The sequence below is a fragment of the Carcharhinus amblyrhynchos genome, chromosome 8, assembly GCF_965287045.1.
Source record: "Carcharhinus amblyrhynchos chromosome 8, sCarAmb.v2.hapA, whole genome shotgun sequence".
NCBI lineage: Eukaryota > Metazoa > Chordata > Chondrichthyes > Carcharhiniformes > Carcharhinidae > Carcharhinus > Carcharhinus amblyrhynchos.
Window position 1 is genome coordinate 120884004 of NC_137331.1, and position 24843 is coordinate 120908846.

Here is a 24843-nt window from a genome sequence, read left to right on the forward strand (position 1 = left end):
GAGTGTGGAAATGGGACAGTTTCTGATTCGTTTTTTTTTTCGGCAAGGCCATCAGTTGAATCTTGTGGCACTCTGTCCAATTAAAAAACCCGATCTGTTTCCCTCCAGGAGGGGGAGTGGGCAGGGCCTAAATCACCCCAAAGCAAGCTGCTAGCAGCGATAGGTGGTATAGCACATGTTTCTGTGCTATGCAAAAACCTATCAGTGCCTCTGTTGCTTTTGCCCAGCAACCCCACCCCAGTACCATGGGGCCCCACAGCTGATCGTGAGCCCCCCCCTCCCCCCCAACTTGGGACAATCATTAACCCACCCCCCACCTGGACTGATTGCGATCGAAACCACCAGCCTCTCCCCCCTCTACCAATCTCTCTGCAGTGTGGCCACTGAATGGCCTGCCCCAAGCCTGCCCCCCCTCATTAGGCCCTGACCCCTCATGCTCCACCCCCTTGGCGCTGCCTGGTGTCAAGTGGGCACTGCCAGGGTGCCAGACTATCAGTGCCAGTGTGCCTGCTGGACAGTGCCAGGGTGCCAGGCTGGCAATGCCAAGCTAGCACTGCCCAAGGGGCACCACCCTTTGTCCCAGACCTCCCGGAGAGGCCTCAGTGGCCTTTACTTCTACTGGCGAGGCCATCGTTCCGGTCACTGTTGCTTGGGGACCATACGTGATCCTCGCCGGACAGCACTTCCCCAGCGAGGCCAGAGAGGCAAGTGAGCCCAGACGATAGATTCACGGTCTCACTAATTCTATTTAAATTGCCTTTTACATATATTTAAATTATATATATTCAGAATTACTCACTGATCACGCCAGATATTCAGTGTGAACCTGATTTCTCGGCTCTCTCTCGTGATCTTACCCAGCTCACCCTGCCCATTGGCAGGCACAATACATTTGTGGGCATCATGATGGCACCGTGGTTAGCCCTGCTGCCTCACAGCGCCAGGAACCCGGGATCACTGTCTGTCCATAGGCTGCACGTTCTCCCCGTGTCTGCATGGGTTTCCTCCGGGTGCTCCGGTTTCCTCCCACAGTCCAAAGACGTGTGGGATGTTTGATTGGCCATGCTAAATTGAGCCTTTAGTGTCAGGGGGACCAGCTAGGGTAAATGCATGGGGTTGTGATGATCGGGCCTGGGTGGGATTGTTGTCGGTGCAAACTTGATGGGCCGAAGTGCCCCTTTCTGAAGGGTAGGATTCTGTGATGCAATGGTAAAATTGCCTTCAGAGGTGGAATAATACAAGGGTTGGGGGGGTGGCATTGGGGGCAGACAGCACCGAGGGAGAATTTAAAATGGCCAATGCACCCAACCAGCATGTCTTTCAGACTATGGGAGGAAACATTTGTAAAATGTGCCCAGGAAGGTTCTTCGGAACAATATGCCCAACTAGAGAGGGGCCATCGTGGACCTGGTACTGGGGAATGAGCCTGGTCAGGTCATCAAAGTTTCAGTGGGGGAACATGCGGCCAACAGTGACTACAATTCTGTAAACTTTCGGATAGTCTTGGAAAAGGGTGAGTGTTGTTCTATGGGTAAGGTGCTGAACTGGGGGAAGGCTAACTACAGCCAGATTAAGCAGCATTTGGTGGCTGTTGATCGGGAGAGGCTGTTTGAGGGTAAATCCACATCTGGCATGTGGGAGTCTTCTAAGGAGCGGTTGATAGGAGCGCAGGACAGGCATGGGCCCGTAAAAAGGAAGGTAGGATTCGAAAGCTGTGGATAACCATGGAAATCGTGGGTCTAATCAAAAAGCAAAAAGAGGCATATATAAGGTCCAGGCAGCTAAAAACAGATGAAGCACTGGAGGAATACAGAGAAATTAGAAAATAACTCAAACAGGGAGTTAGAAGGGCAAAAAGGGACCATGAAATGTCCTTGGCAGACAGGATTGAGAAGAATCCCAAGGCATTTTATACATACGTTAGGAACAAGAGGGTTGTCAGAGAAAGAGTCAGACCTTTCAAGAGCAAATGAGGGGAATTATGTTTATAACCCATAGAAATAGGTGAGATCCAAAATGAATACTTTGCATCAGTATTCACATAGGTGAGGGACACGTTGATTGGTAGTGTCTCAGAGGGATGTGTAGACCCGTTAGAACAAATCGCAATTACAAGGGAGGAAGTGTTAGGTGTTTTAGGAAGCATTAAGGTAGACAAATCCCCAGGGCCAGATGGCATCTGACCTAGATTACTGAGAGAGACAGGAGATGAAATTGCTGGACCTCTAACAGAAATCTTTATTTCTTCATTGAACACAGGTGAGGTCCCAAAGGATTGGAGGATAACAAATGTGGTCCTGTTATTTAAGAAGGGTAGCACGGATAACTCGGGTAATTATAGGCCAGTGAGCTTGACGTCCGTGGTGGGGAAATTGTTGGAGAAGATTCTTAGGGATAAGATCTATACACATTTAGAACTGAACAGTCTCATTAGCAATAGACAACATGGTTTTGTATGAGGGAGGTCATGCCTCACAAATTTGGTTGAGTTTCTTGAGGAGATGACAAAAATGATTGATAAGGGAAGGGCCACGGATGTCAACTACATGGATTTTAGTGAAGCATTTGACAATGTCCCTCATGGCAGGCTGGTGCAAAAGGTTAAATTTCATGGGATCAAAGCTAAACTATCTAGATGGGTAGAGAACTGGCTTGGCCATCAAGGGTAGCAGTGGAGGATTCTTTTTCTGATTGGAAGTCTGTGACCAGTGCTGTTCCGCAGGGCTCTGTACTGGGACCTCTGCTGTTTGTGATACATATCAATGATTTGAAAGAAGATGTAGCTGGTCTGATCAGTAAGTTTGCGGACGACACAAAGATTGCTGGAGCTGTGGATAGTGATGACCATTATCAGAGATCACAGCAGGATGTAGATAGGCTGGAAAATTGGACGGAGAAATGGCAGATGGAATTTAATCCAGATAAATGTGAAGTGATGCATTTTGGTTGATCTAATGTAGGGGTTGGGGGGGGGGTGAAGCTATACAATAAATGGCAGAACCCTCAGGAGTATAGACACACAGAGGGATCTGGGTGTGCAAGTCCACAGATCCTTAAAGGCGGCAGTGTTGAAGTGGAAATTTTTCCTGCTTCTTGACTGTGGTAGAAAGACTCAACAAAATTCGTTCCAACAAAATGATGAACGGGGTGGATAGGATAGAGGTGGAGAGGCTCTTCCCACTCAGAAAGGACAGTAGGACTAGGGGGCACAGCCTCAAGATAAAGGGGGGGGGCGGTTTAGAACGGAGTTGAGGAGGAACTTCTTCACTCAAAGGGTGGTGAACCTCTGGAATTCTCTGCCCGTTGAAGTGGTGGAGGCTGCCTCACTAAATATATTTAAGACGCGGGTAGATAGGTTTTTGATAGGCAAGGGGATTAAGGGTTATGGGGAGAGGGCGGGAAAGTGGAACTGAGCCACGTCAGATCAGCCATGATCTTATTGAATGACGGGGCAGACTCGAAGGGCTAGATGGCCTACTCCTGCTCCTATTTCTTATGTTCTGTTCTTATGTAAATAACTTGTATTTATTTACAAAACACTGCATGCAGCATTGGCAAAAACTTGAGTTCAGAGAGCCATCGTTACGAATTGCTTATTCTTCCTCAAGTCCACCCTTACATAAAGAATCAATTCAATAGTTGTACCTTTTTCTTATCAGTTTACATGACTTCAGGAATTCGATTAGCAATAAAAACAGTAGCAACATAATTAATTGCGTTATTAAATATTAATTATTAAGTAATAAAAACAGTGGCAACATCATTAATTGTGTCGAACCTGGGTCCTTGGTGCTGTGAGGCAGCGGTGCTAACCACTGTGTCATCATACACCTCCCCACCACCCCATTTACTTGTGTGGCCATTTTCAGGGAGGTTTGGACTAGGACTCAAAGGTCCCTCTGTATAACAGCGCTGTTCAGGGTCCTGATAGAAGTCTACAAAATTAGGGGTAGAGTTGACAGAACCTTTTTCCCAGTGTTGAAATGCCTAAAATTAGGGGACACGCACTCAAGATGAGAGAGGGAAATTTCAGAGGAGATGTGAGGGGCAAGGTTCTAACGCAGAGAGTGTTAGGTGGCTGGTGGCTGGTGGTGGAGGCAGGTACGATAGAGGTGTTTAAGGGGCATTTAGATAAGCACATGGATATGCAAGGAATAGAGGGATATGGACCACGGGCACAAAGGAAGGATCAGTTTAATGTGACGTCATGTTCGGCACAACATCCTGGGCCGAAGGGCCTGTTCCTGTGCTGTACTGTTCTGTGATCTTGAGGTCCTGCTGCCTCTTGCTGCTTAGACATTGTTCCTCATGGTCCTGCGCCTATGTGTGATGGGCGTTGGATGAGAGCCAATAGAAAGGCTAGGTTGCCTGAAGCCTGCACCATCTAGGCCTCAGTACATCTGTGATTGAATTCAAGCAATAAATGGAATGAATATATTCTTTACAAGTTTGCCCCCATTGGATAGCCACCAAGCCAATGCAGAGCCCTATATCTGGCTTCTGATATGGAATGGAGAGTGTGACCCTTAATTCTCCCCCATTATCCTGGACTCTATCCCACTCCCCCACCCATCGTCCCCTTCCCCCATCACCAAACCAATATCTGCTACCCTCTCCATGCCCACCCTGAGCCAGGCCCTCTTGTTACCTGAGCCAGCCGTGTAGCCTACTTCCATCACATCCCCAGTGAAACCGTCACTTACCCAACTATCACTGTGGACCCACCACCCTATTGCATCCCACTCCCTCCCACTCTCACTGACCCTCCCCTCTGTCAGCCACAACACCCAATTCAGTCCTCTGGACCCTCTTGCCGACAGCATCGGCCCCGCCCTCTCGGGCCATCTCCCTCTCTCTCCCACCATCCCTGCCCAGAAACCCCCTCCCCAACCAGCCAAAGTGCTTCCAGACCCAACATGAGAATGCCTTCCCTCCACCACGCGCTCGCATTGCCTTGCTGCCTCTCCAGTGCTCTCCTCCTTCCCCGGACACTCCCACCCACTCCCACCCCTTCACTTGCCTCCTGTGTCCAGCACAGTTTGTCCTTATGGCACATGGTGTGAAGTAAGCTATGAGTGGCCCCCAGCAAGGTCAAAGTAGAGTCTAATCTAGTCACCTTAAAGTAATGGGAGAAGTGAACCTCATTGGGTACTGGCCATTGGTACACAGTTGTAAAAGTGAACCTTCTAATTTCTCCTCAGTGGGGAACTTAATTTGAAAGGGGGGAAATGTAGGTTGGGATTCTCGACTGGTTGTGTCGGCAGGATTCTCTTGTCCTGCCACCTACATAGCACACGCCATGGGCTTCCTGGCAACGTGGGATAACTTCAATGTGAATTTCCATCAACAGCAGCAGGACCAGAAGATCCCCACCAGTGAACAGCAAGCTGAGAAAACCATTGAGTAGTGACTAGAAGATCTCACCCTTAATTCCAGTGAGAATGGGAATACATGAGATGCTAATGTACGATGTGGAGGTGCCGGTGTTGGACTGGGGCAGGCACCGTAAGAAGTCTCACAACTCCAGGTTAAAGTCCAACAGGTTTATTTGGAATCAGGAGCTCTCGGAGCGCTGCCCCTTCATCAGGTGAGTGGAGAGGTAGGTTTTACAAACAGGGCATATATAGACAAAGACACAATTACAAGATAATGGTTGGAATGCGAGTCTGTACAGGTAATCAGTCTTTACAGGTACAGACAGTCCATGAAAACGAACATCTCGCCAAGGCCATCCCTACACCCCCACTACTTGCCTTCAAATAAATGCATAACCTCAAACAGACTCATTGCCTGCAGCAAACTACCCAGCCTTCAGGAGAACAGTGACCACACCACCACACAACCCTGCCACAGCAACCTCTGCAAAACATGCCAGATCATTGACATAGGTGCCTTCATCTCACGTGAGAACACCATCCACAGGTACACGGTACCTACTCATGAAATTCCGCTAATGTTGTCTACCTGATACACTGCAAGAAGGGTTGTCCCAAGGCATGGTACATCGGCGAGACCATGCAGACACTACGACAATGAATCAATGGATACTGCTCGACAATTTGGATATGTTAAGGGGAAGTCGTGTCTGATGAATTTATTGGAATTCTATGAGGATGTGACCAGTGCGGTGGATGGAGGGGAACCGGTGGATGTGGTGTTTCTCGATTTTCAGAAGGCGTCTGATAAGGTGCCGCACAAAAGGTTGCAAAGGTCAGGGGGCATGGAGTTGGGGGCAGGGTGTTAGCGTGGATAAAGGATTGGCTGTCTAATAGGAGGCAGAGAGTAGGTATCAATGGGTGCTATTCGGATTGGCGATTGGTGACTAGTGGAGTGCCCCAGGGATCGGTGCTGGGGCCTCAGCTATTTACCATTTATATAGATGACCTGGAGGAGGGAGCTGAGTGTAGGGTGTTGAAATTTGCTGATGACACAAAGATAAGTGGAAAAGCAAATTGTGCGGAGGGTGTGGAAAGCCTGCAGAAGGATCTAGATAGGCTGAGCGAGTGGGCGAGGACCTGGCAGATGGAGCACAATGTTAGCAAGTGTGAGGTTATCCACTTTGGCAGGAATAATAGTAGGAGGGATTACTATTTAAAGAGCAAAAAGCTGCAGCATGCTACGGTGCAGAGGGACCTGAGGGCCCTTGTGCATGAGTCGCAAAAACCCAGCCTGCAGGTGCAGCAGATGATCAAGAAGGCAAATGGGATGCTGGCCTTCATAGCGAGGGGGATTGAATATAAAAGCAGGGAGGTCTTGCTGCAACTGTACAGGGCACTGTTGAGGCCGCAGCTGGAGTACTGTGTGCAGTTTTGGTTGCCGTACTTGCGCAAGGATATTTTGGCCTTGGAGGGAGTGCAGAAGAAGTTCACTAGACTGATACCGGAGTTGAGGGGGTTGAACTATGAAGATAGGCTGAATAGACTGGGCTTATACTCGTTGGAGTTTAGAAGGATGAGGGGGGATCTTATAGAAATGTATAAGATGATGAAGGGGATGGAGAAGGTAGAGGTAGAGAGATTCTTCCCACTCAGAAAGGACAGCAGGACTAGAGGGCACAGCCTCAAGATAAGGGGGGGGGTGCAGTTTAGAACGGAGTTGAGGAGGAACTTCTTCACTCAAAGGGCGGTGAATCTCTGGAATTCTCTGCCCGTTGAAATGGTGGAGGCTACCTCGCTAAATATATTTAAGACACGGGTAGATAGGTTTTTGGTAGGCAAGGGAATTAAGGGTTATGGGGAGAAAGCGGGAAAGTGGAACTGATCCACTTCAGATCAGCAATGATCTTATTGAATGGCAGGGCAGGCTCAAAGGGCTAGATGGCCTACTCCTGCTCCTATTTCTTATGTTCTTATGTGATCACCAGGCAGGTGTGTTCCCTTCCTGTCGGGAACACCTCAGCAGTCACAGGCATTCAGCCTTCGATCTTCGGGTAAGCATTCTCCGAGACGGCCTTCAAGATACACAACAACACAGAATCGCCGAGCAGAAACTGATAGCCAAGTTCCGCACACATGAGGACAGCCTCAACCGGGATCTTGGGTTCATGTCACACTGCATGTAACTCACTCCGTTTAACCTGGGCTTGCAAAATCCTACGAACTGTCCTGGCTTAAGACAATTCACACCTCTTTAACATGTGATTATCCCACTCTCCACTCGCACTGTCTGTACCTGTAAAGACTCGCATTCCAACCATTATCTTGTAATTGAGTTTGTGCCTATACGTGTCATATTTGTGAAACCCAACTCTCTGCTCACTTGATGAAGGGACAGTGCTCTGAAAGCTCGCGCTTCCAAATAAACCTGTTGGACTTTAACCTGGTGTTGTGAGACTTCTTACTGTGCCCACCCCAGCCTAACTCTGGCATCTCCGCATCAGTTAAGGAGACTGAGAGGGGATCCCATAGAAACTTATAAGATTCTAACAGGGTCGATTCGGAAAGAATGTTCCCAATTGTGGGAGGGAGTCCAGAACTAGGACTCAGTTTGAGGATAAGGGGTAAACCTTTTCGAACTGAGGTGAGGAGGAATTTCTTCACCCACAGGGTAGTGAATGTGTGGAACTCACTCCCACAGAGCGTAGTTGAGGCCAAAACATTGTGTGATTTTAAGAAGGAGTTAGACATAGCTCTTGGGGCTAAAGAATTATAAGGAGGGGGAAATCAGAATATTGAATATGATCAAAATGAACGGTGGAGCAGGCTCGAAGGGCCAAATGGCCTCCTCCTGCTCTAATTTCCATGTTTCGATATTTCCCTGTAAGTGCAGTTTCTAATCATTCTCTGAAGCCTGACAAAGGTTAACTGCAATAAACCCATGATAAATAGCAGTGAGATTTGAAAAAACATTTCAGGTTAAAGTTCATTTTTTCTTTATTGTGCAAATTATTGTCTTGAAATGCAAACAAAATAGATCATAAAAAACAGATACTTCCAAAATTCTCTTTGGAAATGTTTAACAATCGCTGGATAGGAAGTTCTTGTGTACACTTTGAGCTCTGTATATAGTTCTAGTTTCACAGTGCAAAACATAATATTCAAACATTCAAGAGAATCAGAGGAAAGCCACAAGATAATCCCCAATATCAAAGTGCAAAGTCAAGGGGAAAGTTTCAGGGGACTTTCACTTGCAATTTCTTCAAAGCTGCTCCAGTCTTGCCAAGATTTTTTTAATATTCTCGGATGTGTAGTGGAAATCCTGGTCACGGGTTTAACTGGAGTTTTCACTGCATTCCCAGCTGCAGCAAGGGAGGAGAATGAGAGTGAGAGGGGAAATGGGGAAGGAGAGAAGGAAAAGGAAAGAGAGAGAGAGAGAAAAAACGGGAGGGACAGAGAGCAGGAAAGAGTGACAGAGGAGAAAAGAAAAAGAGAAAGAAAGGGAAATGAGAAGGGGGGAAAGAAAGAAAGATAGAGAAAGAAGGGTAAAGAGGGAGGGAACATGTGAAAGGGATGGAGGGAGAAAGAGAGAAAGAGGGCAAACAATAAAGAAAAAAAGAGAGGGGAAAAGAGAGAGGGGGGGAAGTGTGAAAGAGACAGAGGGAGAAAGAGAGAAAGAGAATGATAGGATGTTTCCTCTTGTGGAAGAGACTGGAACTAAGGGAAATAGTTTAAACAGTAATGGATATCTCACTTTTACGATGAGAATGGGAAGAATGTTTTTCCTCATTAGCTTGTGGAATTGTCTTTCGCAGAAAGCCGTGGAGGATGGGTTGTTGAACTTATTCAAGGCTGAGTGAACCAGGTTTTTGATTGACAAGAGAGTCAAAGGTTATGGGGATTTGAGACTACAAACAGATCAGCAATGATCTAATTGACGAGTACAGAGGGAGTGAATGCATGGCGTGCTCTTGTTCCAACCTTCCAATAACAGAGGTATTTAGAGAGTTACAGCAAGGGAAAAGGTTTGATTGGTCGATTCTGGTGTGTATGCATAATTCAGGAACAAAGATGATTATTGGTTATGAGCACAGGTCAAAGGGCCAATTGGATGTCACCAGATGTAAAGACTGTGTCGGGACAGATGAGAGGATAACACGTGTAAAGAATGTTCTGGGAGACGGAGGGCAGGATTTTCCAGAGCTCCCTGGCGTGGTGGAGACAGAAACTTCCAGTCCCATTGATGTCTACAGCATCTTGTGTGTCTCCCCGGCCCTGCCGCTGGGTAACCCGCCTCAGGGGGTCACCTTTGGCTGGATTGGAAGATTCCACTGTTGGGAAGAGCTGGAAAATCCTGCCAGCAGTGTACAACAGGCAGTGGGATAGCTTGATCTTGGGATTGGACATAGCTCGGCACAACATTGAGGGCCGAAGAGCCTGTGCTGTGCTGTAATGTTCTATGTTCTAACAGAATAGTTAACAGACCAGAAAGAAACAAAAAAGGGACAGAAGAGTTGCTAAGTGCATTAAGTTACAATGGTGTATCAGTAATGCCATTGTACTCGTAATTCCCCAGCCCAGGTTAACGGTCCTGGGATATGAGTTCAAACCCACCGTGGCAAATGGTGCAATTTAAATTTAACAAATAAATTTGAACCTATCTGGTTCAATAATACCCCTTTAGGAAGGGAAATCTGCCATCCTTACCCAGTCTGGCCTACGTGTGACCCACAGCAATGTGGTTGACTCGAACCTACCCTCTGAAATGGCGAAGTGAGATACTCAGTTGAGGGGCAATTAGGGATGGGCAAAAATGCCCAGCCAGCGATGCCCATGTCCCATGAATGAATTAAAAAAGTCTCATAATGCTTTGGTTAATAACATGGAAGTGAAGATTTACAATTGAATGCACAACTAAAATTCATAAAACTAGATGCTTCAATAGATTTGTTGATTGGAGGAATTATTGCTTTGGGATTGTCGACTTTCCTCACAACAAGCTGAAGGAAACACTGGGTGGGATTTCCCCCACCACCTCCCCCCCCCCACCGTTTTCCAGCATTGGAGGAGATCTTCCAGTCCCGCCGATGTGTAAGGTGTTTTAACGGGTTGAAAGGTCCCATTGGTGGGAAGGACCAGGAGATTCCGCCCCCTGTTCCAAACAATAATCCAAAGCGGTTTTAAGTAGGGTTTTAGATGAGATGCCATGGCTGCAAATTGACTTTGAAAGTAAAAGGCTGATGTGGAAATGCACGATTTCATTTCTTTCTGGAGCGGCTGATTGGCTGCTGGAAATGTTTGTTAAAATGGGATCTGAGGAAAATCCTGAAATGAGTTGAAAATCGTGTTCTGCAACATCAGTTCTTCATCTTGACTGAAATCCTGAAATGAGGAGAGAGAAGAACCATTTTTGAAGGTTAAGAGTTACCCATTTCTCCACCATCCTGATCTTTTGGCGCCAACTGCTGCTGAACGACGCAAAGGTTAGTTGGGGAGGCGGTGGCCGAGTGGAATTATCGCTAGATCCAGAAACTTGGCTAATGCACAGGGGACCCGGGTTCGAATCCCATCACGGCAGATGGTGGAATTTGAATTCAATAAAAAATCTGGAAGTAAGGATCTACTGATGACCCATTGTCAATTAGAACATAGAACACTACAGCACGAACAGGCCCTTCGGCCCACAAGTTGCGCTGATCACATCCCTACCTACCAGGCCTATCTATAACCCTCAATCCCATTAAATCCCATGTACTCATCCAGAAGTCTCTTAAAACACCCCAGTGAGTTCGCCTCCACCACCACCGACGGCAGCCGATTCCACTCACTCACCACCCTCTGAGTAGTCAGAAAAACCCAACTAGTTCACTAATGTTCTTCAGGGAAGGAAATCTGCCATCCTAACCTGGTCTGGCCTACATGTGACTCCAAAGCCACAGCAATGTGGTTGACTCTCAACTGCCCTCGGGCAACTAGAGATGGGCAATAAATGCTGGCCAGCCAGCGACGCCCATATCCTACGAATGAAGGCTGGTTGAAGTTACTTTCCATTGTCTTGCTAACTCTGGTGCTAACCCCAGCTCCCATTCACAAACAGAAGATTGATGACTGCAACACCAGTATATGCAAGACTCGCGCATCAAGGACTATGGCAAAGGATTACAGCATGTTAAAAACACACTGTGGGGTGGGCTGGATGAAACCGTTCCACAGGAAAAATATTTGATGCAGGTGGGTTAGACTATTCAGAGCTATCACATCAAGCCCCAGAGCACGTCAAGACTCCCCAACATGGCTCCAACAGTATCTCCAAAATCTGTGACCTCGAACACCTGGAAGGACAAAGGCAGCAGATACGTAGGAACACCACGACCTGCAAGTTCCCCTCCAAGCCACTCACCATCCTGACTTGGAAATATAATCGGCTGTTCCTTTACTGTCGCTGGGACAAAATCCTGGCGTTCCCTCCCTGACATCAATGTGGATGTACCTACACCTCACAGAATGTAGCAGTTCAAGAAGGTGTCTCACCATCACCTTCTCAAGGGGCAATCAGGGATGGGCAATGAAAGTTGGCAGCAATGCCACATGCCAAAACTGAATAAGTAATAACAAAACATTTTGGTGAATCCTATAGCTACAGCTCTCACCAACTTTCACAGATGCGCCATAGTAAACATTCTTTCTGGTTGTAGCACAGCTTGGTATGGGCTCCTGTTCTCCAAAGACCGCAAGGAACTACAAGGGGTCGTGAACGAAGCCCAATCCATCACACAAACCAGCCTCCCATTGACTCTGTCTACACTTCGAGCTGCCTCAGCAAAGCAGCCAGCGTAATCAAGGATCTCACGCACCCCAGACATTCTCTCTTCCACCTTCTTCCGTCAGGAAAAATGTCTGAAGTCACGTACCAACCAACTCAAGAACAGCTTCTTCCCTGCTGCTGTCAGACTTTAGAATGGATCTACCTCACATTAAGTTGATCTTTCTCTACACCCTAGCTACGACTGTAACATTACATTCTGCACTCTCTCGTTTCCTTCTCTAGGAACGATATGCTTTGTATAGTGCGCAAGAAACAATATTTTTCACTGTATACCAGTACAGGTGATAATAATAAATCAAATCAAACAGGGTACAAAATGACACTCACCACAAACTGTTCGTAGTCAAACTGGTGTCGCCGGGAAAGGTGTGTCAGGAAGTTTCTGCTGTAATAATTGGGATCTCCCCACGGCATCGATGCACAGATGGGACAGACCTGCAAGTCAAGAATCCAAAATTTTATGTTGGAAATATTAGAAACATAGAAAAACTACAGCACAAAATAGGCCCCTTGACCCACAAGTTGCGCCGAACATGTCACTGCCTAGTAGGCTTACCTATAACCCTCTATCTTACTAAGTTCCATGTACTTATCCAAAAGTCTCTTAAAGGATCCTATTGAATCTGCCTCCAACACCACTGCCAGCAGCCGATTCCACACCCCCTCTGAGTTAAAAACTTACCCCTGACATCTATTAAAAGAGACATTGATATTGCTCTCATCTTTGAGTCAGAACAAAGCGGTTTTGACTCCCATTCCACGCCTTGAGCTCAAAAATCAAGCCTGATGCTCCAGTGCAGAACGGAGGGAGTGCTGCAGTGTCAGAGCGGCTGTCGTTTGGAGCCGATGTTAAACTATGGCCTCCTCCGGTGAGATAATAAAATCCCACGGTATACGTTTAAAGGAGAATGGGAGAGCTATCCCTGGTTAATATCCATCTGCCAATCAACACTGGAAAAACAGATTCAGAAAATCTCGGCATCTGGAGAAAGAGAATAGAGCCAGTGACTGGACAACGCGTCAGTCAGAGCTCTGGTTGGAGCTCATTCGTTGTGTAGAGCATCTGCATGTGCTGAGATCATAAAAGGTGCTATACAAATTCTTATGTTTATTGTTACACGGGATAAGGATGCCACAGCATCTATAGCTCAGCCATAATTGCCCATAAACTGAGTGACTTGCCGGACGGCATTTCAGAATAGAATCCCTACAGTGCAGAAGGAGGCCATCCGGCCCATCGAGTGTGCACCAACCACAATCCCACCCAGGCCCTATTCCCATCACCCCATATATTTATTCTCCTAATCCCCCGACACTAAGGGTCAATTTAGCACGGCCAACCAACCTAAAACGCACACCTTTGTTCTGTGGGAGGAAACCAGAGCACTCGGGAGAAACTCACGCAGACTCAGGACGATGTGCAAACACCACACCGATAGTGACCCGAGGCTGGAATTGAACCCGGGTCCCTGGCACTGTGGCACCAACGTCACCTGAGTTAACCACATTGCTGGGGGTCTGGAGTCACACGTAGGCCTGACAGGGTAAGGATGGCAGATTTCCTTCCCTAAAGGACATAAGTAAATCGGAAACATTTTTACCACAATCAGTAATGGTTTCGTGGTCAATTCCAGCTTTCCTTCGGATTCAAATTGCACCATTTGCGGTGGTGGGATTCGAGCCCGGGTCCCCAGACCATTACGTCTCTGGATTACCATTCCAGTGACAATGCCGTTATGCCACCACCCCCCCCCGCCCCAATGCAAAGTTTTTGTCTCGGGGGTCTCTCTTTTCTCAACCCAGAGGGACTGAGACCAATTGTCACCCTTGCTGACATGGACTGACACAGAAAGAGATCTCACAACACCAGCTTAAAGTCCAACAAACTTATTCATTTGGACTTTAAGCTGGTGTTGTGAGATTTCTTTCTGTTTTACCCCAATCCAACGCCGGCATCTCCACATCATGGACTGACGCAGCAAAGGACCGCGGGACCTCCAGGTTTGAATGTCAGATAAACACACGGAGCCATCAGAGACCATCTACCGATTTTCAATATGGCACTCACACCCTCCAAGTGTTATCATTGCGCAACCATGAGAAAGACTAAGAAGAAGCAATATTAAAGCACCTACCACCCGCCGATTGTCAAGAGAGTGATGTGTATTGCAGTGTGTTATCAGTCCTTCCACATCATAGTTGGTGTCTTGGCAGAATGGACAGGTAAATGTCCATCCAGTTGTCTCGACGGTGCTTATAAAATAGAAAGCATTGCTAAGTTATATTGTTTCTGAATGATAAAAGAACAGCAAGAAACATGTCCGCAGTTTATAAGATGTTGAGAGGAATAGATAGGGGTGGATTCTCGGAGGCTATTTCCCAGGGCTGGAATTGTCGCTACGAGAGGACACAGATTTAAGGTGCTGGGGAGCAGGTACAGAGGAGATGTCAGGGGTAAGTTTTCCACTCAGAGGGTGGTGAGTGAGTGGAATCGGCTGCCGTCGGTGGTGGTAGAGGCGAACTCGCTGGGGTCTTTTAAAAGACTTCTGGATGAGTACATGGGATTTAATGGGATTGGGAGTTACAAATAGTTCTATGGCCTGGTAGGTATGGATGTGATCAGCGCAACTTGTGGGCCGAAGGGCCTGTTTGTGCTGTCGTGTTCTATGTTCTATGGAATTATCAAATAGGGAGCAAAGAGAGAAACAGAACCATTGAAACATCACTACGTTAATTGTATGACTCTCACCAGCTTTTACCAATGCACCATAGAAAGCATTCTTTCTGGTTGTATCACAGCTTGGTATAGTTCCTGCTCTGTCCAAGACCGCAAGGAACGACAAGGGTTGTGAACGAAGCCCAGACCATCATTCAAACCAGCGTCTTATCCATTGACTCCGTCTACACTTCCCACTGCCTCAGAAAAGCAGCCAGCATAATTAAGGACCCCACGCACCCCAGACATTCTCTCTTCCATCTTCTTCCGTTGGGAAAAAGATACAGAAGTTTGAGGTCATGTACCAAATGACTCAAGAACAGCTTCTTCCCTGTTGCTGTCAGACTTTTGAAAGGACCTACCTCGCATTAAGTTGATCTTTCTCTACACCCTAGCTATGACTGTAACACTACATTCTGCACCCTCTCCTTTCCTTCTCTATGAACGGTATGCTTTGTCTGTATAGCACGCAAGAAACAATACTTTTCACTGTATGCTAATGCATGTAACAATAATAAATCAAATCAGATGTATCAGAGGTTTTTAATTAACCATGTATATAATCCAATGAACCACTTGCAAAACAGTGACACATTACATGAAGGCTATTTTCTCCACTGATTGAATACCTAATGAAATGTTGCAGAACTAAGAGGCTCTGTTTACAGGCACTAAATTAGCTTCACAGACGCATGGGATTTCATTTGCATAAATGATGGCCTAGAGTATAATCACTGGACTATTAATCCAGAAACTCAGCTAATGTTAGACCATAGAATCCTGACAGTGCAGAAGAAGGCCATTCAGCCCATCGAGTCTGCACCAATCACAATACCACCCAGGCCTTATTCCCATAACCCCTCATATTTACCCTGCTAGTCCCTCGACACTATTGTCAATCTTAGCATGGCCAATCCACCTAACCCGCACCTCTTTGGACTGCGGGAGGAAACCGGAGCACCTGGAGGAGACCCACGCAGACATGGGGAGAACTTGCAAACTCTACAAAGACAGTGAGCCAACGCCGGAATTGAACCCAGATCCCTGGCACTGTGGGGCAGCTTTCTGCCCCGACAAAGGCAATGCCCCTCTCCCACCCACCCCTGTGGCAGTTCCCCAGCTGGAGGGTGAATGAACAATTCAAATGGCCATTGCCTTTGGTGGGACTGGAAGATTCCATCACCAGCCAATGGAGAGCTGCTTCTATCACCAGAAAACCCGTTTGGGGGGGGGCGGGGGGTTGTGGGGGGGGGGTAGGGGAGGTGTTGGGGGGGTGGTGGTGGTAGGGGGAAGAGGACTAGTGGAAGATCCTGGCCAAGGAGTGGGGATGACATGGAAAAGCAGCTCCTGGTTTACCATTGTACCCATCCATCCATCCATCCATTCAGGATTCTCTGGGGATGTATCACACTGAACCATCAGAGTGTCCAGGCTAATATATCAGATAGTGTCATACTTGTGGAATTATAAATATTGCTGAGAAGAGAGATAGGTTGCTGAAGCTTTTGGTCTTGCACTCATCAGGACAAATGCAAGAATGCCAAATTTCAAAGGCAGCAATTTATATTATAGAGAAAAGACTCCTAGTGAGCCTTTTCTCAAAGACTCCTGATTGGTCAGTAAGCCAACTCTGATTGGCTGAGGTGTTGCCATGGAGAAAGCAATGTGGCATTGGGTTTCCAAAGCTCCTGGGTAATTTACAAAAGACTTGAACATATCCTTTTTGTTTGCATAATATTTTCCTCTGTATTCCAATACACGTGACAATAATAAATCAATTCAATTCAATTTAAGTCAATTCAATTCCTGTGAATGACTGTGTGTCGCTTCTAGTGAGTGTTAATCAGCCACATTAAGAGCACAATTGATGCTCTGAAAGTGGTTGTTAATGTGGCTATTAGCACATTCAGCATTGTTCAGCAAGTGCTGCCCAATCTCAGAATCACATCTAACAGCAGACCTTTCTATTTGAAATTGCCTTTGTTCTCCTGGCAGGTTAGATGCTTACCTGTACGAGGCAGGTGTTGGTTGAGGTGGTGTATGGGCATCTAAGGCTGGGCCATACTCCTCCAGGTACTTTGAGCAGGTTTGTGTGTGCGCCCTCATGTCAATCAAGCATACCTGAATAAGACCCAAAACTTCCGTTATACACAGGAATAGGAGGACATCTTTACCCCTCAAGTCTCTCCCGCCATTCAGTGACTTCATGGCTGATCTGAGACCTCATATCAAATCCCCTTATCTTTGCTCACCGCCCTTAATATAACAAAAATCTATCAGTCAAAGCAAATGCACAATAAATAGGATTATACTGTTGCTTTCCTTGAAATGATAGCCTTGTGGCTATTAGCACACTCAGCATTGATCAGCAAGTGCTGCCCAATCGTGGAATCACGTCCAACAGCAGACCTTTCTATTTGAAATTGTCTTTGTTCTCCTGGCAGGTTAGAAGCTTACCTGTACGAGGCTGGTGTTGGTTGAGGTGGTGTGTTGGCATCTAAGGCCTCCTGGGGGAGAGGAGGGGGGGTGACACGATTGAGGTATACAATATTGTGAGGGGTAGGGAGATGGTAAACAGGAGGAGCCTGTTTTCCTTGACAGAGAATTCAAAAACCAGGGTCATAGATTCAAGCTAAGTGGCGGAAAGATGCGAGGGGACAAAAGGACAAACGTTTGTATACAGAGGGTGGTGGGTGTCTGGAATTCACTGCCCAAGTTGGTGTTGGAGACAGAGACTGTAAACTCTTCTAAAAGATACCTGGATCTGCACCTTCAGTGCTGCAAACCACAGGGCAGTGGGCTGGGAGCAGGAAGGTGGGGTTGGAAAGGGCACCTGACTGTCTTTGGGTCAGCATGGACAGGATGGGCTGAATGGCCCCCTGCTGTGTTGTATCAGTCCTGGGATACTCTAGTTCTAATTTCAAATCTAAAATTAACATGAATAGCACACATTGCCATTTGCAAAAGAGGGTTCCAAACTTCTACCACCCTTTTTGTATCCAAATGTTTCCTAATTTTCCTTTGAAAGCTCCGGCTCTAATCGAGAAAACATTTCTCTCTATCTACTTCGTCTGCTCCCCTTAACATCCTAAAATATCAACATTGCGATTTCCCAAAGCATTACCTGAAAGCATGTGTCTTTCAAAAGAAGTTTCAAGGCCAATTCACCTAATCTATACATCTTTGGACACTAAGGGTCAATTTAGCACGGCCAACCCACCTAACCTGCACATCTTTGGACTGTGAGTGGAAACTGGAGCACCCGGAGGAAACCCACGCAGACATGGGGAGAATATGCAAACCTCACACCGACACTCACCCAAGCCCTGAAAGATCCCTGATGCTGTGAGGCCACCATAAGAAGTCTCACAACAACAGGTTAAAATCCAACCATAAGAACATAAGAAATAGGAGCAGGAGTAGGCCATCTAGCCCTTCGAGCCTGCCCCACCATTCAATATGATCATGGCTGATCTGAAGTGGATCAGTTCCACTTTCCCGCTTTCTCCCCATAACCCTTAATTCCCTTGTCTATCAGAAACCTATCTACCCGTGACTTAAATATATTTAGTGAGGCAGCCTCCACCACTTCAACGGGCAGAGAATTCCAGAGATTCACCACCCTTTGAGTGAAGAAGTTCCTCCTCAACTCTGTTCTAAACTGCACCGACCCCGCCCTCCCTCTTATTTTGAGGCTGGGCCCTCTAGTTCTGCTATCCTTTCTGAACGGGAAGAATCTCTCTACCTCTACCCTATCCAGCCCCTTCATTATCTTATAAGCCTCTATAAGATCCCCCCTCAGCCTTCTAAACTCCAACGGGTACAGACCCAATCTATTCAATCTCTCTTCATAAGCTAACCCCCTCATCTCCAGTATCAGCCTGGTGACCCTCCTCTGCACTCCCTCCAGGGCCAAAATATCCTTTCGCAAATGCGGCGACCAAAACTGCACACAGTACTCCAGCTGCAGCCTCACCAGTGCCCTGTACAGTTGCAGCAAGACCTCCCTGCTTTTATATTCTATCCCCCTCACTATAAAGGCCAACATTCCATTCGCCTTCTTGATCACCTGCTGCACCTGCAGACTGGGTTTTTGCGATTCGTGCACAAGGACCCCCAGGTCCCTCTGCACCGTAGCATGCTGCAGCTTTTCGCCCTTTAAATAGTAATCCCTCCTACTATTATTTCTACCAAAGTGGATAACCTCACATTTGCTAACGTTATACTCCATCTGCCAGGTCCTCGCCCACTCGCTCAGCCTGTTTATTTGATACCAGTTCATTTGATAGTAAACCCACAAGCTTTCGGAAATGCTGTTCCTTCATCAGGTGTGTGGAAAGTTCTGATCAGAGAAGGCAGCAGTGTGAGGCAGCAGTGCTAACCACCGTGCCACCCTAGTCCTTGTATATATTTCAGCTTCTCAGACTGAGGCCTAAATTTTCCCATCCCCACCCACTGCAGGATCAAGAAATCGACGGACTAACAAAGGGTTCGTTGACCTTGGGCAGGAATTTACAGCCTAAGGTGAGGGGCGAGGGGCGGAGGGAGGGGGGGAGGTGGGGAGTGGTGGGGGGGTGGTGGTAATTGGAAAATCCCATCTCAAATGTGGGAAATCACTTCGACTTTAGTTCAAATTCCATATGTGGAGATGCGATGAACCTCTGCAAAGGAGCACAACAAAAGTGGTCAAGTTACCAAGCGGCTGGCCTGCACTGACTAACCTGAGTGTCACAACCTCTGCAGTTTGCCTGCTTGGTCATCATCTGCCCCTGAATGTCCAATGCACGTTGCTCAGTGTAAGACGTGTGGTTCCGACATTGCGGACATTTTCCATCATTTGCGTGGAAGTTTCTCACGTGGCATTCTTGGCAGAAGCTGAAAGGGAAAAGTTACACAGACGCAATGAAGCCAGGGCTCCGTGGAAGGGAAGGCTGGGCAGGGAGGGGTGGGGTGGGGTGGCAGCGGGGGGAAGGAGGTGAGATCTTCACAATTGTGAAGGTTTTTGATAGAGTGCACATCGGATCGTAGAATCCTACAGAGCAGAAGGAGGCCATTCGGCCCATCGAGCCTGCATTGAACACAATCCCACCCAGTCCCACACACCCTCACCCCACCCAATCCCCGTAACCCTTATCTACCTAATCTACAGAATTGGGACACTAAGGGTCAATTTAGCGTGGCCAATGCACATCTTTGGACTGCGAGAGGAAACCGGAGCACGCTGAGGAAGCCCATGCAGACGTGGGGAGAACATGCAAGCGCCAAATTTTCGGTTCACAATTCAGTTCCCTCTCGAACGCCTCAATGGAACCGGCCTTTTTCCCATGGGATGTGGGTGTCACTAACCCATAACCAGTTGCCTTTGAACTGCGTGTCTCGCTCGGCTGTTTCAGAGGGCAGTCGAAAGTCAATCATACTGCTGTGGGTCTGGAGTCACATGTCGGCCAGAACGGGTGAGGATGGCAGATTTCTCTGAGTCTCTGGATTTCTAGTCCACTGACAATACCACCAAGCTACTGCCCCAAGAAGGTGGTGGTGAACCATTTTCTTGAACTGCTGCAGTCCGTCAGGTGTAGGTACACCCACAGTGTGGTAAGGGTAGGAATTCCAACATCTTAATGGAAGGTATTTTCCAAATATACTTTAATGAAAGAGAATAAAGAAGTCCCAATTACTCGTCCAGTGACAATAACACTATGACATTGCCATTGTCACATTCTCAGGCAGCACATTCCAGATCCGACCCACTTGCTGTATCAAAAGATTTTTTTGCTCCTGTCAACACTGCATATTTTGCCACTTTGGATAACTCCATCATATGATTCAGTGCGAAAAGCGTCAACTTGAGTGGTTCAGTTGGAGCTGTTGCCCTCACAGCTGAGAAGGCTGAGTGGGGATCTGATTGAGGGTTTACAGTATTATGGTGGACATAGATAGATGTTATGGTTCAGGTCAGAAACTCCAAAGTGTTTTATGGAGCCTGTCTGAATCATGAGTTTTATAGCTTGAATTTGGCTAGGATAAGCTCGAGGTGTTTCACTACAGGTGTGATTCTAATGACCCACTGGGGAGCTTTTATCAAACAAATTTAATTTAAGAATATAGTTAACATGTATAATAAGAAAATTAGCAAGAACTTTTATCAATTACAAATAAGAAACAAAAAAAACTGCTATAATGTATAACCTTTAACAAATATATAGAAGCTGTCCCAATCTCCATAAACAACCCTTTCAACAGGTTCAATGCAGCAAAGTCTACTGCTCACGTGATAATGGGATTGAGGCCATTAGTTGAATTCTGCAGTCAAATGCTCTTGAGACTCAAAACAGTTTGAAGGCAAGGCAGCTTCCCAAAACACCAGAGAGACTCTGGTCCAGCCACCCCCCAGCAACAGCAGATTTTTACCCTTCAGGAAAAGAAGAGAATTTCCACAAGAGAAAAACAGGGAGAGAGGGAAAACACCTCTTTTTTAGCTTGCTGCCCCTTCTAAAACTAAAACTCAAACCTGCAGTTCCAAACTGGAAATGAAAAAAAAATCTCTCCAGGAACATACATGACTGTCCTCCTAACAATGCAGGATCGTAAAACTAATCCCAGAGTAAACATAAACAACCCCATTTCTAGAACATAGAGCCCTACAGTGCAGAAAGAGGCCCTTCGACCCATCAAGTCTGCACCAAACATCAGGCCCTACCCCCATATCCCTACATATTATCCCCACTAATCCCCTCTAACCTACACATCCCTGGACACTAAGGGGTAATTTCTTAGCATGGCCAATCAACCTAACCCGCACATCTTTGGACTGTGGGAGGAAACCGGAGCACCCGGAGGAAACCCACACAGACACGAGGAGAATGTGCAAACTCCACACAGGCAGTGACCCGAGTCAGGAATCGAACTCAGGTCCCTGGAGCTGTGAAGCAGCAGTGCTAACCTCTGTGCTACCGTGCCGCCCATTAAAACCACTTAAGTAGCAATAAAAGGACTCATCATAGCCAGCCTGGCAGCAATAATGACATCGCTGAAGTTGTGAGCTGCAAAAGTCATATTTTTAAAGAAACTTTCTTAAAGATACACTGACATCACAAAGGGTAGATTGGAAGAAAGTCTTCCCCTTAGTAGAGACCAGGGCAGGCGTGGATTTAAGGTAAGGGGCAGGAGATTTAAGAAAAAACCTTTCCACCCAGAGGGTGGTAGGAACCTGGAACTCACTGCCTGAAAAGGTGGTAGAGGCTCGCAATATTTATTTAGATGAATGTTTGAAACACCCTAGCATACGGACCCAGTGCTGGAAAATTGGATGAGAATAGATCGGTCCATGATGGCCAGCACAGACATAGTAAAGCTCTATGACCAAGGAAGAGTTGGGTCAGCACTAAGAGCACCAACAGAAGGGGCAGTACTGCCCCTTAACCCAGCAGGCTTTTAAAACAAATTCTTTCACGTGATGTCAGCCTTCTTGGCAAGGACACCATTTATCGCCCTTGAACTGAATGACGCGTTGGGCCATTTCACAGCGCCGATGAGTCAGCCAGATTGTGGATCTGAAGTCCCATGCAGGCCAGATCAGGTAGGGGTGGCAGATTTCCTTGCCGAGTCAGATCCACGGTAACTGCGTGGTCACCAATACTAAAACCAGCTTTTCAAATTTCCCGACTCAAATCCAAGTTCTACCAGCCACCACTGTGGGATTTGAACCCGGATCCATCTCTGGATTACTAGCCCAGTCAGATTACCATTTATGCCACCATCTCCCCCGGGCCAGCCACTGTTAAATTGTATTCTTTACTCCTGTCTTACGACTGAAAAAACAGTCGCATTAGAATTCTGACTCCACTGTTCCAGTTCAAATAAGCACCAATTCTAAAAAAAAACAAAATACAGTCTGAAAAATATAAATATTGTGATGTTTTATCAATTAAAATATACTCCATCCCTGTCCTTTCAGCTAAGATCAAGACCAGGTTTTACAGACCTGTCCGCCACAGGAATCTGAGTGGGCACGGGGCAGACAATGGGAAGGTCCATTAACCCTGGGGGGGGATTTACAGTTTTGGGACATGAGAGGCTATAAAATTCCACCCAAGGCATCAGATCAAGCCCAGAGTGGCACGGTGGCACAGTGGTTAGCATTGCTGCCTCATAGTGCCAGGGACCTGGGTTCAATTCCTGGCTCGGGTCACTGTCTGTGTGGAGTTTGCACATTCTCCCTGTGTCTGCGTGGGTTTCCTCCAGGTGCTCCAGTTTCCCCCCACACTCCAAAGATGTGCGAGTTAAGTTGATTGGCTGTGGCAAATTGCCCCTTAGTGTCAGGGGAATTAGCAGGGTAAATACATTGGGTTACAGAGATGGGACCTGGGCGCAGACTCGATGGGCCAAATGGCCTCCTTCTGCACTGCAGATTTTATGATTCTATAAGCTAGAGGGCGCGATGTTTTATCTTGTCAGCTTGGATCTTGTTTGTCTCTCTAGTAGGGACCAGGAATTGGATGCAATGTAAAATTGGACTTTGGAGCAAGCAAGATTCAGGTCTGCCCAGTCCACTCTACACATTGAGTTCATAGAATCCGAGGATCCTACAGTACAGAAGGAAGCCATTCGACCCATTGGGTCTACGTTAACCACAGTCCCACCCAGGCCCTATCCCTATAACCCCAAGCATTGAACCTACGTAGGGCCCCCTCACAGTAAGGGTCAATTTAGCATGTCCAATTCACCTAACCGGCACATCCTCGGATTGTGGGAGGAAACCGGAGCACCCGGAGGAAACCCATGCAGACACAGGGAGAACATGCAAACTCCACACAGACAGTGGCCCAAACCGGGAATCGAACCCAGGTCCCTGGCGCTGTGAAGCAGCAGTGCTAACCACCATGTCACCGCGCCACCCTTACATTGTAACTTAAAAGTTTAAAGTCTACCTATGAGTCACAAGTAAGGCTTACAGGAACATTGCAATGGAGTTACTGTGAAATTCCCCTTGAAGAAAAGGTTTTTAAACTTGAAGAAAGGAATTGCAAATTTTAAAAATATATCCATTAGGATGTGAAAACACTGACTTTATTTGCATGTAGACAGAACTGGGTTCTATTCTCTCTCTCTCCACAGATGCTGTCAGACCTGCTGAGCTTCCCCAGCATTTTCAGTTTTTGTTTCGGATTCCAGCACCCACAGTATTTTGCCTTCATTCTCCCCGTCTATCCTGTCCATACGCCCCCACCGACCCTCCTCCCCTCCCTTCCCCTCAGGATTTCGAAGACTTCCTCTATCAAGTCTCCACGCAGACTATCTCTCGTCCCCCAGTCCCCCACCCAAGAACTAGGGGAATCCATAGAAACTTTCGACCCACCCCCCCCACTCCCCGATAGATTCATTTCTGCTGGTTACTTACACATGCCCACATTGGGTTCTGATCGGTGTCTCCAGCGGTTGGAAACAGATGGGACACTCAAAATCCAGCACCTCCTCGCAGTTAATATGCTCCATCTGCAGGACAGGTTCACTCTGGAGGTTGTGCTGAGCTGAGCCCATCCCGAGTAAAACCCCAGCAGCGATTCAAGGAGGAGCTGCGTGGAGCCAGGGGCAAAGGTTGAGCATTTGCTCAACCTTGAGTCAGAGTGAAACCGAAATGCAGCTCTCTTTCTCCCGTGGCTCTTATTTCACTTGTTGAATTGGGGATTTCCCAGAACATTTTTTTTAGCTAGTCTGAGTACAGCGACTTTTTCCTTCTTTTAAAAACTAACTTTGTTTAGTGAGTTTAGTGAGGGGTTTTTTTTTGCTTGATTTAAGTTTGACCCCGGTTTGACCCTGGAAGTAGTCGCGAGGGCACTCGGGTCAAGTTTTTCTTTCACCCTACTATAAATTAGACCGGAGGGGATTCCCGATACTCTACACAGGTAGAGTATCCCAGCCCTCCCCCC

At 47.0% G+C, this 24843-nt stretch overlaps 2 protein-coding genes across 2 annotated transcripts in view; both read right to left on the bottom strand.

Annotated features, from left to right (window-relative positions):
- The window catches only part of mep1ba (meprin A subunit beta a), a 32881-nt gene extending 32250 nt beyond the window's left edge, over positions 1 to 631 (bottom strand). The window contains exon 1 of the mRNA XM_080193554.1: positions 614 to 631. Within this exon, the coding sequence (XP_080049680.1) occupies positions 614 to 631 (18 nt within the window). The remainder of the gene's footprint in view (positions 1 to 613) is intronic.
- A 9705-nt stretch (positions 632 to 10336) lies between these two features.
- rnf125 (ring finger protein 125, E3 ubiquitin protein ligase) lies at positions 10337 to 24482 on the bottom strand. Its single transcript, XM_080195016.1, has 6 exons — positions 24315 to 24482; positions 19639 to 19792; positions 16926 to 17038; positions 14337 to 14454; positions 12529 to 12636; positions 10337 to 10757 (listed from the first exon to the last, which is right to left on the bottom strand). The coding sequence occupies exons 1-6, from the start codon at positions 24452 to 24454 to the stop codon at positions 10677 to 10679; spliced, it is 714 nt and encodes a 237-aa protein (XP_080051142.1). The 5' UTR covers positions 24455 to 24482; the 3' UTR covers positions 10337 to 10676.
- Positions 24483 to 24843: the final 361 nt, after the last annotated feature.

Excerpts from the sequence above, each read along its gene's own strand:
- rnf125 (XM_080195016.1), bottom strand. The coding sequence starts at position 24,454 with ATGGGCTCAGCTCAGCACAACCTCCAGAGTGAACCTGTCCTGCAGATG. Across the intron at positions 12,637-14,336 it reads CTCTTGACAATCGGCGGGTG|GTCTGTCCCATCTGTGCATC; the intron begins GTAGGTGCTTTA and ends CTTGACTTGCAG. Across the intron at positions 10,758-12,528 it reads TTGACTACGAACAGTTTGTG|GATTTCAGTCAAGATGAAGA; the intron begins GTGAGTGTCATT and ends TCCTCATTTCAG.